Here is a 15136-nt window from a genome sequence, read left to right on the forward strand (position 1 = left end):
ATATTTTGGGTTTACTGTGGCAAATTGTCTCGTTTTATATTTGTCTTATTTTTATTCTCTCTTAAAACACACTCAAATTGATCAGGGCCCATTAAAAACAAATAAATTAGTTTTTTAAAAAAAAAATTGACCGATTGGACTGTTTTGATGTTGATTTTGACGTCACCTGTGGCTCACAGTTTAAATTTTGGCTCTTTGTGTGTAACTTGTTCACCAACCTTGGTTTAGGTGAACTGCAACTGATTATGTTAAAATAAATGTACATAATATTGAATTAAATTGATCAAAGTGCCTTGAATCATTGAATCGAATTGATTTTGAAAAATTGGCAAACATCGCATTATGGCCCAAAGAACCCATAACGCTTCATGTCGCCACGAAATGAGCAAATGTTTAACCAATTGCTCCATAATCACCGAAAGTCGGGTCCAGACCTTATCTTTGAGTGTCGAGCGTCGGCGGCTGGTAGACTGGAACTTGCGGGTCCACGAGCGCCGGGCGACCTCTGATGATGTCGGCGGCCTTTTCCGCGATCATGACGGTCGGAGCGTTTAGGTTGCCGCTAACCACGCTGGGCATGATGGATGCGTCTACAACCCGGAGCCCATCGATGCCGAGCACTCGCGTCCGGGAGTCCACCACCGCCGTCGGGTCGGAAGCCTCGCCCATCTTGCACGTGCACGATGGGTGATACGCGCTGTCGGCCTTGCGGCGCACGAAGGCGTCGATGTCGGCGTCGGATTGGACGTCGGGACCGGGTTGAACTTCGGCGCCCCGGAACGGCTCGAAGGCCTTCTGGGTGAAAATCTCCCGGGAGAGTTTGACGCATTGCCTGAACTCCAAAACGTCAGCCTCTGAGAGGAGATGGCGTTGGGGTGAAACGTGATATCATACGCTGGTGACGATGAGATGGCAGAGAACGTACGTGTGGACAGATAGTTGGGCTGCAGAATGGGGTGGTCCAGAGGGCTGGCGCTCTTCAACTTCATCCAGCCAACACTCGTGCTTCTCATTGGTCCGACGTGGACCTGCAGCATAGTATTAGTATTTGTTAGAAATGGGAACATACGCCTCCGGTCCAGCGCGGTCCTTAAAGGAATTTCATGGTTGTGTTTTTTTTATGTACAGTAATACCTTGACATATGGGTGCCCCGACATACGAGGAATTTGAGATACGGGTAAAATTCCTGGCAAATATTTGCCTTGAGATACGAGACACGTTTTGAGATACAAGCATAAGAGACAGCCACTTGGCCGAGACGCGAGAGCCTGCTAATGATTTTTCGCCGCGTCTCCCTCTACGAGGGCTGGGCGGAGCGTTGCATTTTTTCCGTGTTAGTCAGTGCAGAATTAAGTGAAACACAATGGGTATAAAGCAAACTGGTGCAATGAAGAGTAGTGCGAAGAAAAGCCGTATGATGACAATCAATATTAAGCACTAAAAAATGGAAACTACAGTGCATGCTCATAAATGAAATAAATTTGTTGCTCGATTAGCATTCTAATCCATATAAGTTTTGCCGTGACTCGCTGTGAATGTTATTTTTTTGACAGTGTTCCACTACAGTCTCACGTATGAGTTTGATAAGGATGTCTTAGTTATGCTTCGCTGGAATTGTTTTTTTTTCTTTTTCCTAAGAATAGCACGTGAGTTTCCTTGTATTCGTTCAGCGTGGGTGTGTTATCTAGCCCATCATCCACCTACGCTTTCCTTTACTTCTACGACAGATGTGTATTTCTAAAAAGCAAAAAATCCTTATAGATATACATAAATCTCAAGGTAAAAAACCCTGAGTTACGAGTTTTCTGCAGAATTTGTTTTGCTAGTTTCTTATCGCAAAAACCCTCGAGTTATGAGTGTTTTGCTGAATTTATTTGCCCATATCTCAAAGCAAAACACCTTGAGTTAGGATTTTTTTGAAGAATTTTTTGTCCTTATCTCAAGGCAAAAAAACCTTGAGTTGAAGTTTTTTGTACAATTTTTTTTGCCCATATCTCAAGGTTTTTTTTTGCCTTGAGATACGAGTGCAAATATTTTTCCCCAAAAAAGCCTAACTACTAAACTAAAAGACTAAAATAGCTCGTGCACACTGACCTGATAAGCCTCTATCTTTGAAGCAACCCGCCCGTGATCAATGACCTGCGAGGGTAGGAAGTGAAACTGAATGTCAGGATGTGGGACCCGTGCCCCACTGCGAATAAAGCCTCCGCTCTCAAGGTGTGCTGTTGCTCCGTAACCTGGGTGACATATGACAATAACAGCGGGGGAGGAATGAAACGTGCCATAATCAGACTTCCATGGGGGCATTCTGCCAACAAGAATACTAACTCAATGACCGTAGTCGGTTAAAAAATTTATCTGTGGATCAGATCCCTGGGAATTCTCATAACATGAAGTTGGCAGACTGTATCATTATATTTCAAATTTCTTTTCAATATTGTATACATGCAATAATGGTGTGATATCTCGAACAAATTTTGAGTACAAATTGTCCTTTTTTGAGTGCATTAATGTCAACTAGATCGCATGTAGGCGGGACCAATTTGTTCTTGTCCCAAAATGTGAATTTACTGGCCGGCATTGATGATGCTAGATGTCCAATCCATTGCGTTGATTCAGGGTTCGTGCAATGAATCAATTTTTGCGTAACTCCTCTTTGTTTCACTTCTATTTTAGGATACTTACAGGTCACTTACAGTAAATTTTGGATCATAATCTATTGATTTCGAGAAACTTTTTGCAAACTTCTTATTCGTTTGTAGGTTCCTGATGATTTTTTGGGGCATTTCCAGGTGACTTTCTGTTTGTTAGCATTTTAAGGTTCCTTGTTAACTCATTGGTGCTCATTGCAGGTGCTGTTTTGACTTAAATTAATGAATGTGATTGGTGATAGGAACTTAACTATCGTGCTGCATACACTCGATTTTCTGTCAAAAAAAAATGAACGTTAAGTTACCAGTAAACACAGAAAGCCACTCTAGGCCTATTTTGACCATGTGGAAAGGTTTCTGGGCTTTGTACAGCGTGATGGGTTGAGTGCACTTCTGCTGAACATACAACTCCAAATGATCCTGTAAGTTCCTGCCGACACCTGATGAAAAAAAAAAAGACCGTCCGTCGAACTCCCCTTGACGAATCTCATGATATTTTGAATGGGGCAAATTGCACCTGGTAAGTGTTGGACCACAGGAATGCCGTGTTGCTTGAGCTCATCTGCGTTTCCCACACCGGAAAGCATGAGAAGTTGCGGTGAGTTGATGGCACCGCCACTCAGGATCACCTCTTTATCTGCAAAAACCTACGATGCCACTTATTGGTGAATTGATCATCATTTATTTCCAGAATATGCACTACTTCTAGAAACTATTCATTGAGCTTCCATGTAATTGTATTTTGCGACACATCTAAGTCTCCTTACAACTGTAGCTGTACCATTACACAATGTCAACGAAAATAAAACTTTTTCAAACTCATAAATACACGGAATAAGTGAAGCGATTTTCGGATGTAGCAAATTGATGACTGCTTATCTCTTTCTCACCTGTTTTTTCTCTCCTTTCTGTATATATTCCACACCTACAGCTCGATTGCCATCAAAGAGTATCTTGGTGGTCAGGCAGCGCACCTCTGCCTTCAGGTTGGGTCGGTCCAGTACTGGTCTCAGGTAGGCACTAGCGGTGCTCCACCTCTTTCCTGCAAACAAGTCATAAAAAGATGAACACAATATTGAATTTACCCCATTTTAAAGTAATCCAAAGATCAATGTTGTTGTTGAAAACGATACTTTCAAATATACACGAAAACATTTCATGGTTGTAATGGTTCTTTGGCTAATTTACCATTAAAGATAGTCATGTCCATCCAGCCAAAGCCTTCTTGTTGGTGACCATTCATGTCATCAGTGAAGGGGTATCCTGCCTGCTGCCCCGCCTCAATAAAAGCCTTGTGAAGAGGATGGTTAGTCTTCCCTCGTGACACCTGGAGTGGGCCACTACCACCTCGGTATCTGCAAGAAAAAACAAGCAGTGCTACAGCACACTTCAGGCTGAAGTGAGTCATGAGGAGGGTCCTAAACGGACTCACAATAAGTCTGCAATTAATTAATTAGCTCTGATACAATTTAAATGGACTCGAGGGTTGAAAGATAGTTGCCCGAGCTACCAGTTTGAAGATGATTGGTACACGAGCAACAGAAGATTAGGACTTCAAAGTAGGTGTCTACAAGAACAAGAAAAACAACAGATACGTGAGAGGCAACTTGTCTTTTTTGTTTTCCTTTTGAACCTGTGACAAATTAGCTAACCCTTTAAAGCACAAAGCACTTCTTTAAACTTTGGGTCTTGAAGGCTCCCTCGTGAAAAATAAAGTTTGAAATCAACTTATTTATAACACCAATGAATGTTTTTTGTTTTTTACCTGTCAGCACCCAGTTCGTGGCACTGTGCCTTCCTGAAATAAGGCAGGCAGTGGTCGTAATCCCAGCCCTCTGCTCCTTCCCTCTCCCACCGGTTGTAGTCTTCAGCGTGCCCACGTATGTACACCATGGCGTTGAGCGAAGAAGAACCGCCCCAGACTCGCCCCCTCGGCCAGTACAGGACCCTGTCGTTCATGTGCTCCTGGGGCAAAGTATGGTAGTACCAATTGTACCTGTGGCAAAAGAAGAGTACTGCCAGAGTTCAGATGATGGTAATATCAGAAAGTATTCATTCATGATATTGTCACGTTTTGTTGGGGTGGGTGGATTGGGGGTGTTTTCCTTGTGTATCCTCTCCGCCTAATTGCTTGCATTGGCTCTCCTTCCCTTGTACGACCCAGGTGTTGGTAATTGTCATCAAACCCTGTCTGTGTATTTAAACCCTGTGTTTTCCTTGTTGGAGTTTTGTTTCCTGTTTCCTGGAGAGTGATGTTTGCCTGTTCGTCGGTGTACGTCTCCCCCATTTATTATTTTATTTTTGTTAATTTTGTCCCAGTTGTTTTTTTATTATTTGTATGGTTATTTTTTCATTAGAATCCTGTGGTTGAGTGGTTAACATGTCAGTGTCACAGTTCTAAGATTGAGGGTTTGATCACAGGTCTGAACCTTCATGTGTGGAGTTTGCATGTTCTCCCGGGCTTGTGTGGGTTTTCTCCAGGTACTCCGGTTTCTTCCCACATTCCAAAAAACATGCATGGTAGGTTGGCTAAACACTCTAAATTGCCTGTAGGTATGAGTATGGTTGTCTGTTTTCTTTTGCCCTGCAATTGGCTGGCTACCAATCCAGGAAGAATTCAGGGTGCCCATAGGTTGGCTGGGGTTAGGCTCCAGCACCCCCTGTGACACTTGTGGGGATAATGAATTAATTTTACTGGAGAAATATTGTAGGAATTGAATAACTTGTATGAAAACACAGCACCCAAACTGAAACCAATTATACGACTTGCATTCCACATAGTTACAGACTAGCGTACTTGTCGTGACAAAGGTTGTAGGTCAATGCAGCGGGCATGTGAATCTTCCATGTCAGCCGAACGCTGCCAAGTAACAAATCTTTCGGCCCGGCCTCCAGCAGCAGGACTGATTCGTGGGCATCCTCCGTGAGGCGGTTGGCGAGAACGCAGCCGGCCGATCCCGCCCCGACGATGACGTAACTGTATGATTTCTGAAAGGGTGCAGATGATGCTGGAGTCTGATGAGTACTGGCGCATCTGTGATGGGGCGAGGGAGCACCAGGAACAAACTCACAATCAGGCAAACGGGTCAAGAAGCTTCTACTTAAGGCCGAGCATCTCCAACTCGCAAAATGCCTCAGTCCAGCAAGGCATGGAGTGGCCAAAGATGACATCTTGCTGTCTAGTGGTTACTTTTCATGTAATCTTGAGCTGGGATTGAAAACAGGGACAAAGATTAACTTATTTTGTCATGGTTTAGGGTTAAGCACATTGTTTTGGGTGCATGAGGTGGGAGTGGGGTGAATGTGCAAAGGGTCACTTGTCACTTGAGAATTATAAATGATCATACTTCCCTATCTAACATAACACTTTGCAATTTGTGCTATTGCAAGAGATTACTAGTTGTACATTTTACATGGGACTTTATCGACATCCTGACCTAGATGTCATAACGAGATGTTGTTAATACATAGTCACTCATTGCTTTCACAGGTAACAAATGTTTAACTCAGTCTACTTTTGTTTGGATCTAAAAAAAAAAAAGGTTTTTTCGGTATTATTTTTCATTTTAAAACAAACTTTATTGCAGTTGAAGTCCAATCCATATCAACAAGCAGAATGGCTGTTTAAATGGATTGGACGTCTAATGCCCTCATTGACAAGGACACATGAACTTTCTCCACCATCCGTCCGACTCCTAAAAAATGATATTTATTGCCGTTTTGATGTTTATAGACGTTAGTGACAGTTCATAGTTTTGTTTTTGGGTTGACTGAAATTCTTAAATGCATATGTCGGGTCAGGTCAGGTCATATCAAGTACCCGTTTACAATTTCAAATTCAACTCAGCCAGTAGCTTCAAATTTCAAGTTCCTCTATTTGTGGAATGAAGTTTTACTTTTTTTTAAATACCAGCCCAGTTTTATATTACTAAAAAAAAGTTACCACTAAATTTCGCAACATCTTGCTTATCAGGCTGCGTGCGGGTCCACTGGTGCGTTTCCCATTGGCTGACCCACTTGACACGTAGGACAGACAATTTAAGTAGATTGTATTGATTTAAAAAAAATATTGCAACAATTTAAAATATGCTTAAATTATTTAATGCTCTCGCTGACTGTTTAGTTAGTTTGACAGCACAACTAAAATGTCAATTGCACCACCAAAAGAGGCTAAATCACACAAAGTTGCACTCGTGGTGCAAAATCACGCCTTGGGCGTACAATTCCTGGCAACCAAATGCAATCATAAATAGTTTTTAAAAATCAGCTTACCGTTTGAAAGGCGAACGGTGCACTCATGCTCAAGCAGTTTGAGTGGGCGGTGCCTAGAATCGAATCCGCAGGGACAGACCCCGCCCCCTCAACATAAGAGCAAACATGATCTCACTCGCGTCCAAAGTTTTAAATCATGTGGAGGTTACGATTTATTGTTCACTTTTATCTTGTTGCCATCGTGACGACAGAAGACATGGTAAGTGTTGTGTATGGCTACGTAATATTTTGTGGAAATGTCAAAATAAGACGCACTTTTGTGTTTTAGAACGTAGTATGTGAAGAAGATTATGGTATGTATGTTATTTTTCTTCTTTTTCTTGAGAATATATAGTGAGGTGACAAAAAATGCTTTGCGTGAGGAGAATGGAAAAATAATGGTACAAATTAGTGGTGTAATGATGCATATTGATCGTCCAATCAAATCGATTGAAAGGAAAAGCATCGATCAACATCCTCATCTTTTTAGATATGCTGTTTTCCCCAAACTTTTTTTTTAAAAAGAAATTCCCCATAATCAAGACATAAAGTCAAATATCTGATCAAAGATATTGTATTGCATTGTAAAAAATTGGTGATCGATATAAATTACTCTCGCAAGGATGGACTCAACTGATACAAATAAAATGTCATACATTGTTTTTCTATGATTATGCATATTTGGCCAATCTCATATGAAGTTCCTGATTAAACATGTTTTTTTAAATCAGTTCACTTTAATCATTCCAATATGGTCCATAAAACATTGGGATATTTAAATACTTTGCATTTTAGTCATTTATTATTTTATTTTCATTTTTGCCACATAATTAAATGCATCTTTTTTAAATTACCTTTTTTTCCAGATTTTCCTAGCAGCAGTAATTACAGTCCATCTCAGTTGGCTGACTTGAAGCTTGAGCTAGTAAATGTGTTGGGAATAGACATGGTAAATGTTAGCTGGGCCATTAACATTGATGGTAAGGCAGACTGAGATTCTTTATCAAATTTATAAAAAGTGGGGACTTTTCACCTCAACTTTCACAAAAGAAGATACATTTCTTTTTACAATAACTCAGAATTTGCGAAATGGAGTAGAGCTTCTGATGCATATCTGTCATTTGTTGTCTCTGTCTAGCAAGTGTTAAATATCTCGACGGCACACGCATTAGTGGGGAGGCAGTGCACCTCTGTAAATATATTCCATCTTTTGCTGAGTCGAACCTCACCGGGATACATCAGGTATCAATTTCTACCTCAAATTGTTATTTTCTAAGTACATATCAGCAATATTTCTTTCTGTTCCATCTAGAAATGGTTTCATTACTTATTGAATGAACGCTATGGCTCCTTGATTCAAGTATCCAACATTCCTTTGCCACCAGATGGAACCAACACTTTTTCTTATAAGTACGCTAAGGTCATGACTACTCAGACCACCCAGAGTAAGTACTAGTCCACTTTTATTCTAATACCTGTTTGTGCTTGTCTATCTATTATTCACTAAGAAGTCATGTGTCCAAAAGGAGTGAATAAAATGGTTATAAATAATACATTATGAATATGTTAATTTATGGTCCATAATTTATTGTTTGCAGATCTATCATCAAAGCCATTGGAATTTCACTCAGGTTAGCAACCTAAAAAACATAGTTATATAGTGATAATGGTGATAATCATAACAAAAATAATGCTAACCAATGACACGTGAAATATATTTCTTTCCAGCTGAAGCAACGGATACAGAAAATCCTCTCACAGGTATGATATAAAAATAGCATACGAAAGCAGAATAGAAAGTTGCATACATTGAAATTTAAATTAACAGCTTGTTTTAAACACATTATTTTACCTCAATGCTTAAAACAAAGCACTTTAGCCCCTCTTTTTGCTATTGCAGGTCCTAAACATAAGTTGACTAGCGTATTGGTGAACGTTTATCTCGGATTGGCTGCTGTGATGCTCCTAACGTCGGGATATCTTATTTGTAAGTTAAGCACCTCAAAATAAGAAGATTTTTCCTAAAAAAAGACTGGTTTCACTAACTAGGCAGACAATACCATTCAAGATACTGTATGTCCTTAATTGCAGAATTAAGTATTACTAATAGAATGTAACAATACATAGATACATGAGTGTCTGCTATTTTATTAGAAGTACTTGTTTTTATAGATTTACTGCCCATTTTTCAAACAGTTAGGAAGTTAATGGCAATCTCTGTTATTGTGTTATTCTTATGTCAACGTATATATTCCAGATAAAAGGTGTGGGAGAAAGTGGGCCACATCGCTAGGCTTTCAAATGTTACCATCAACCTCAGTGGAAGTCCCCATCCATGTGCTTATGGTGTACCCTCCTGAGAATGGAGTATTCCAGAAGGCTGTGGTGGCCTTGGCAGAATTCCTGCAAAAGCACGCAGGTTGTAGTGTTGCAATTGATGTATGGCAGCAAAACAAAATTGCGCGTGACAGTCCCATGCGCTGGTTGGCTGAACAAGTCAGAATAGCCAAGCACGTCCTCATCGTTTGTCCAATGGTAAGATGTCATACTTTTTTAATTATACCTAGCATTGTAGTAATGTTATTTTGTGATGCTAGTAGTAATAAAGATATTTTGGAAAATTTATGTATGTTGCTAAATATAACTTTTACATTTTAAAAGACAATGCCACATTTTGACTTACCTGGATATAGAATTTCCTGTTTGGTCTACCCCAAATTTCCATTGTAAACCAAAGACCCCATGTGATTGTTAATACTATATACAGATTAATCAATATAAAAAGCATTTTTAAAAAGATGGATGAAGGTAATCAGTATAGTTATCAGTTATGATGTCAACCAGAGTGGAAGCTACTATTTGAGGTACAGTTGCAATAAGAGTTAACCAATAATCTGATTTAAATGGTCTCATTACAGTCAAGACACCCTCCTACCATCCACAACTTCACCTCCACAACCGAAGCATCCATACCAGCTGCAGCTCAGGATCTTTACCCGCTGATCCTCAACGTCGTGGCGAGCCACGCTAAGAATACTCACGAGCTCGCTAAATTCTGGGTGGTTCAGCTATGTGAGAAGCAGAAGAATTCTGATAACCTGCCTCCAGAATTGATGGCCTGCAAGGTTTTCCGTTTATTAAAAGATCTGAATAGACTGTGTGGGAGTCTGCACACTCGGGAACGAGATGGAAAAAGATTTGCTCTCTTCAAACCAGGAAACATTAACTCTAGGAAGAGTACTGTGAAGTTAAAAGAATCTCTTGAAAAGCTAAATCAACTTTTACTGTATTCCATCGAGGGTGAACTACACAGGTCGGAGGTTATTACTGTTTGAATGTTCTTTAAAATTCTTTGGATTATAGTTCACACAATTTTTCAGTCAATGGAGCAATCTCTTAGGCTGCCTAAAATTGAAGTCATACATAATGCTCATTTAAGCCTGTAAAACTAGCCAAGGAAATATGTATGTATGTATATGTTGAAATAATAATATATTGCATAACTTCAAAGTGTGCAAAGTGTATATCCACTTCAATAATGCGTTCTTTAACAGAACAAGCGAAGAGTACTGTAAATATTTTATCATTCAAATAACATTTTGATGCATTATTTTTTTATCCATTATATTTTCTTGGAAATAGGCATTCCTGTTGGCGTTATGCTTTTCAAAAAAACCAATAAAGTTTTAAAAACCCAGTTTTTTTTCCTCGGGGAGGGGCTTGCTCTGGACCATGTGACCAAACACGGAAGTAATATCTTAACTAGTCTTTTGGTTATCTGGTGTCTACATTTATATCATTTTGAATAAGTTCACTAATCGGATTCAACGGTGAAAATGACACAAGCAGAGAAGGAGCAAGATAATGGAAAGGAAAAAGAAAAAGAACGCGACAAAGAGAAGGAGAGAGAACAGCGAGGAGTGAAAAGACCCATTGCTCCTCCAACCATCCCGGAGCCCCTCCAGGAGGTCAGCTGGCATATTTCTGAATTAAAATTGAACATAAGAGTGGATTTTATTTTTACATTTTCACACCTCCAATATCACTGTTATAGCTGCGATGATTAAATTGGAAGCTTTATTGTCATTGTACATCATACAACAAAATGTTACCTTATTACAATCTTTCAATCTACAGGGTTTAATATCGTTTGATATTGTTGAAATTGAGGCAATGTTTTTTTTAAATATCATGTTGTGAGTAAACAATTAGAGTCATCAGAAATAATAATCCCAGAAAAATAATTAGAGATACCTTAAAACAATGCACACGTGTAATGTGTTAAAGTAATTCTGTTGATCTCTTTTACAGCAAATACAAAGCAACTTTGTAATTGTCATCCATCCCGGATCAAGGACGCTCTGCATTGGCCGGGCGACGGACAACCTTCCGCTCACTGTCCCGCACGTGATAGCGCGTCGACACAAGCAAAGCGACCAACCCAGATATGAAGACGCTTGGCTGCTCAGGGATGGTCTCAATGTACGCTGCGTGTATTAAGTTGCGTGTGAAGAATTGAAATTGTTCCCAATGATCTCACTGCAACCCTTCGTTTGTCGGGCTCTGTTTTAGAAACCTGAGAGTAATGAACAGAGGCAGAATGGCCTTAAAATGGTTGACCAGGCCATCTGGTCCAAGAAGATGTCCAATGGAGTTAGGAGGACGCCGGTGACTGCCGAGCAGGTGTGTGTTAAGACATCCACTTGTCCACTCCATTGGAAAACATTGACATTGTCTCTACACTGTGTTTAGTCGAGAGTTCACAACTGTAAAATCCGTCCAGCCGTGCTAGACAGCTCAAGAGTCAAGTGGACCAACACAGCTCACCAACCCCCACATTTGATAGGAGAAGAGGTAAAGGTCTGCATGAAAATAAAGGAGCATCATCTCACTTTAACCTCCTCTTGCTGTCACCACAACACAGGCCTTGTATGTAAAACCAACAGACTGTTACAACATCCACTGGCCAATAGTACGAGGCCAACTCAACGTGCACTCTGGTCCGGGAGGCTCTATAACTGCTGTACTGGCCGACCTCGAGACAATCTGGAGTCATGTTATCCAGAAAAACTTGGAGATCCCCCTCAAAGACTTAAAGGTGAGGATACGTACAAATGCCTCTTTTTTTGTGCGTCACAAACTGGCAAAGGTATTGGGGTACTTCTCTCGGATATAGAGCCCAAAATTTGAATATTCAATGTTGGTCCCGTGGACGGGTGGTTAGCGCGTCCGCCTCACAGTTCTGAAGTCGAGGGTTCAATCGCAGGTCTGGCCTTAATGTGTGGAATTTACATGTTCTCTTTTCTCGTTTTCTCTGAGTACTCCACTTTCTTTCCAGATCCCAAAAACATGCTGGTCAGGCTCGTTGAACACTCTAAAGCATCGCTAGCTAGGATTGGTTGTTTGTCTCCTTTTGTCCTGCGATTGGCTACCCACCAATTCAGGGTGACCTCTGCCTCGTGCCAATAGTTAGCTGGGATAGTCTCCAGCACTCCCTGGTACCCTTGTGAGGAATAAGAGATTCAGAAAATGAATCAATGAATTTATGGAATTTATTTTTGTGTTAACTGGGTGTATTATTAGCAACAATCTTTGATAGAGGCATAGAATTGAACAATTTACATATTGTTGTGGATAAAAAGCTATGTTTATGTTGTGTGATTGCTGACAGTACTACAGATGCATCCTCTTGGTACCCGATATCTACAACAGGCAACATGCCAAAGAACTGGTCTCCATGCTGCTAAATAATATGGGCTTTTCAGGTATTTCACTTTTAGTTCATGAAGTATAAACAAAAAAACTAACAAAAGCCCCTTTTTTGCCCTTTTTCTAGCAATAATAGTGCAGCAGGAATCTGTGTGTGCTACCTTTGGAAGTGGCTTGAGCAGCGCTTGCGTTGTAGACGTTGGAGATCAGAAGACAAGTCTCTGCTGTGTAGAGGATGGAGTTTCCCATCGAAATTCCAGGTCAGGATCCCTTTGAAAACAATATACATGAGATTCGATTGTGAAAATGTTCATATCGATAGTTATGATTTGCCTTTGCTAAGTCTTGTAGCACAAATGCTTTTCATTGTTAACCAGTGTAGTCTCTACCGCTGATTCGTTACTGAATAACACTTAGTTGATTTTTTGGGGATAGAATGTCAAGATGGGGTCAGCAAATTTTGTATTTTCAAAATATTCTAATGTTTTATTTCCAAATGATTCGTTTTTGCTGTTATTTATTACCTCGACAGGTTGTCCTTGGCGTACGGTGGTGCAGATGTCACCCGCATTTTATTTTGGCTCCTACAGAGGGCAGGATTTCCGTACAGAGACTGTCAGCTGTCCAACAGGTTGGACTGTCAGTTATTACAACAGCTCAAAGAAACACTTTGTCATCTGGACCAGGTTTGTGTGGGTTTTTTTTGTAGAATATATTCATGTTCAGTATCAAATTTTTGGATAATATAAAAATATTTATCTCATGCGCTGCCTTTGCCTCCAATTGATATTCATTTCATTTGACCAACTTTTTTCCATAAGGATATATCAGGACTTCAAGATCATGAATTTCAAACACGCTTCCCAGATTCCCCAGCTCTTATCTACCAGATTCGCTTAGGGGATGAGAAATTACAGGTACTCTTTCAAGTCATTACAACTCCTCTTTGTGTTGATGGCCATTGTCTGTATTCTTGTTGGTTCGTGTTTTACTTGTTCTCTTGCATGAAATAGGCACCCATGGGACTGTTTTACCCCAGCACGTTTGGCATCGTCGGTCAGAAGATGACATCAGTACAGTATCGTTCCCAAGGGGACTCCGAAGACCCCCACGATGAACTTTATTTATTGGCTACGCACAGCAAACAAGACCAGGTAAAAACTACAAGATACCCAAAATGTGGTATTAGTACTTTGCTTAAACTCTATACGGTTATGATACATTGAAAAGTATATCTTAGGAGGAAAGAAAAACAGCAACCCTGGGTTATGCTATTTGGTATTTCCTTTCAATGACATCAATTTGTGTGATGTATGCTGAGTTTTGATATATTAATATAATGCAGTGTGCAGTTAATACACATACAGTACACTCATCGTAGTTTATATTTTTGACTTTTTCTCAACAGTCTTCCAAGTCTGCTACAGACCGCAAAGCGATCTCAAGACCAGGTGGAGCTTTGGACAGTGACATGGGTGGTCAAGGAGGGATTGGGGAACTATCAGAACTGCCCAGGGGGAGCGGCAGCAGCGGAGCAATGCAAGGGGAGACTGATATCGGTGCTGTGCAAGGGGAGTGCCTGATGGGAGTGGGGGATACAGAGGAGCCCCTCTCCAGAAAGACTGCAATCATGAACCAGTTTGAAGGCAAAGCACTGGGCTTAGATAAAGCCATCCTGCATAGCATTGACTGCTGTGGTAAGGAGATACAGAACCGACTAGGGATACAAAAGGTTTGTAGTAGTAAAGTGCTGTCTTGTCTCGAAAGCCTCGGATGAAACCAAACGAAAGATGTACAGCTCCATCCTGGTTGTGGGCGGAGGGTTGCTGTTTCATGGTGCTCAAGAGTTCCTTCTTCACCGCATCATTAACAAAATGCCTCCATCCTTCAGAAGGCTTGTGGACAACGTGGAAGTTATCACAAGGCCAAAGGTAGATGTGGTCATTTTATATTTAGTGCCAATAAGATAATAATTCACCCCGGCTGGTATAAATTATTTATGCATAAACTGCTTTTCTAACACAATTTGTTGACTTGCTGTAGGACATGGACCCCCGATCAATATCATGGAAAGGGGGAGCAGTGCTAGCCTGTCTTGACACGACACAAGAAATGTGGATTTACCAGAGAGAGTGGCAGCGGTTTGGAGTTCGAATGTTACGTGAACGAGCTGCATTTGTTTGGTGAAGGCCTGCACAGATTGTCAATTGTCTCTTCTCCTTGGATTTTTGAAAAAATACATTTTTCTACACTACCTGTCAAATGTTTTGGTAGTTTCTTATTAAAAAATAAGATACAATGGATAGACACATGATATAAGTCAAACTAACCTTTTATTTGGAGTACATTAATGCCAACACAATTTCACGTTTTCATTATTCATGTAAAACAAAATCTTAAGTCAGCAACGAAATATATCCAATAATTTTACAAAGTGGCAAATAAATCACATTTATTTTTAAAGATAATTTATTGAAGTTAGCTATCATGCTTGTTGACATCTAAACTACCATAATTTCTCACC

At 40.3% G+C, this 15136-nt stretch overlaps 3 protein-coding genes across 6 annotated transcripts; 2 read left to right on the forward strand and 1 right to left on the reverse strand.

The window, feature by feature from the left end:
- Positions 1–162: 162 nt before the first annotated feature.
- Positions 163–7003, reverse strand: chdh (choline dehydrogenase). Its single transcript, XM_077732242.1, has 10 exons — positions 6925–7003; positions 5450–5860; positions 4418–4648; positions 3841–4007; positions 3543–3694; positions 3170–3299; positions 2958–3092; positions 2096–2238; positions 926–1028; positions 163–854 (listed from the first exon to the last, which is right to left on the reverse strand). The coding sequence occupies exons 2-10, from the start codon at positions 5821–5823 to the stop codon at positions 436–438; spliced, it is 1854 nt and encodes a 617-aa protein (XP_077588368.1). The 5' UTR covers positions 5824–5860; positions 6925–7003; the 3' UTR covers positions 163–435.
- Positions 4081–10487, forward strand: il17rb (interleukin 17 receptor B). 4 transcript variants are annotated; one of them, XM_077732221.1, is made up of 10 exons: positions 4081–4211; positions 4425–4687; positions 7770–7883; positions 8042–8145; positions 8216–8348; positions 8502–8534; positions 8632–8664; positions 8804–8890; positions 9161–9438; positions 9822–10487. In XM_077732221.1, exons 2-10 carry the CDS (start codon positions 4630–4632, stop codon positions 10236–10238), a joined length of 1257 nt encoding a protein of 418 aa, XP_077588347.1. In that variant the 5' UTR covers positions 4081–4211; positions 4425–4629; the 3' UTR covers positions 10239–10487. The 4 variants fall into 4 exon arrangements, with proteins under 4 accessions (XP_077588347.1, XP_077588355.1, XP_077588338.1 ...); XM_077732229.1 differs by having other exon boundaries at positions 4177–4247; XM_077732212.1 differs by lacking the exons at positions 4081–4211; positions 4425–4687 and adding exons at positions 7011–7123; positions 7193–7217.
- Positions 10488–10626: 139 nt separating this feature from the next.
- On the forward strand, positions 10627–14866 carry actr8 (actin related protein 8). Its single transcript, XM_077729368.1, has 13 exons — positions 10627–10871; positions 11215–11385; positions 11476–11586; positions 11656–11757; positions 11828–12001; positions 12575–12668; positions 12740–12872; positions 13145–13298; positions 13434–13529; positions 13626–13766; positions 14021–14309; positions 14380–14543; positions 14656–14866. Exons 1-13 carry the CDS (start codon positions 10740–10742, stop codon positions 14797–14799), a joined length of 1905 nt encoding a protein of 634 aa, XP_077585494.1. The 5' UTR covers positions 10627–10739; the 3' UTR covers positions 14800–14866.
- Positions 14867–15136: the final 270 nt, after the last annotated feature.

The sequence above is a fragment of the Stigmatopora nigra genome, chromosome 1, assembly GCF_051989575.1.
Source record: "Stigmatopora nigra isolate UIUO_SnigA chromosome 1, RoL_Snig_1.1, whole genome shotgun sequence".
Classification (NCBI taxonomy): domain Eukaryota; kingdom Metazoa; phylum Chordata; class Actinopteri; order Syngnathiformes; family Syngnathidae; genus Stigmatopora; species Stigmatopora nigra.

Coding starts and splice junctions, on each gene's coding strand:
- chdh (XM_077732242.1), bottom strand. CDS start 5,823: ATGTCATCTTTGGCCACTCCATGCCTTGCTGGACTGAGGCATTTTGCG. Junction 4,008..4,417: donor CACGAACTGGGTGCTGACAG/GTAAAAAACAAA, acceptor TTTTTCTTGCAG/ATACCGAGGTGGTAGTGGCC. Junction 1,029..2,095: donor CAAAGATAGAGGCTTATCAG/GTCAGTGTGCAC, acceptor ACTATGCTGCAG/GTCCACGTCGGACCAATGAG.
- il17rb (XM_077732203.1), top strand. CDS start 7,030: ATGATCTCACTCGCGTCCAAAGTTTTAAATCATGTGGAGGTTACGATT. Junction 8,146..8,215: donor ACCTCACCGGGATACATCAG/GTATCAATTTCT, acceptor TGTTCCATCTAG/AAATGGTTTCATTACTTATT. Junction 8,665..8,803: donor TACAGAAAATCCTCTCACAG/GTATGATATAAA, acceptor TTGCTATTGCAG/GTCCTAAACATAAGTTGACT.
- actr8 (XM_077729368.1), top strand. CDS start 10,740: ATGACACAAGCAGAGAAGGAGCAAGATAATGGAAAGGAAAAAGAAAAA. Junction 11,587..11,655: donor CGCCGGTGACTGCCGAGCAG/GTGTGTGTTAAG, acceptor CACTGTGTTTAG/TCGAGAGTTCACAACTGTAA. Junction 14,544..14,655: donor AAGTTATCACAAGGCCAAAG/GTAGATGTGGTC, acceptor GACTTGCTGTAG/GACATGGACCCCCGATCAAT.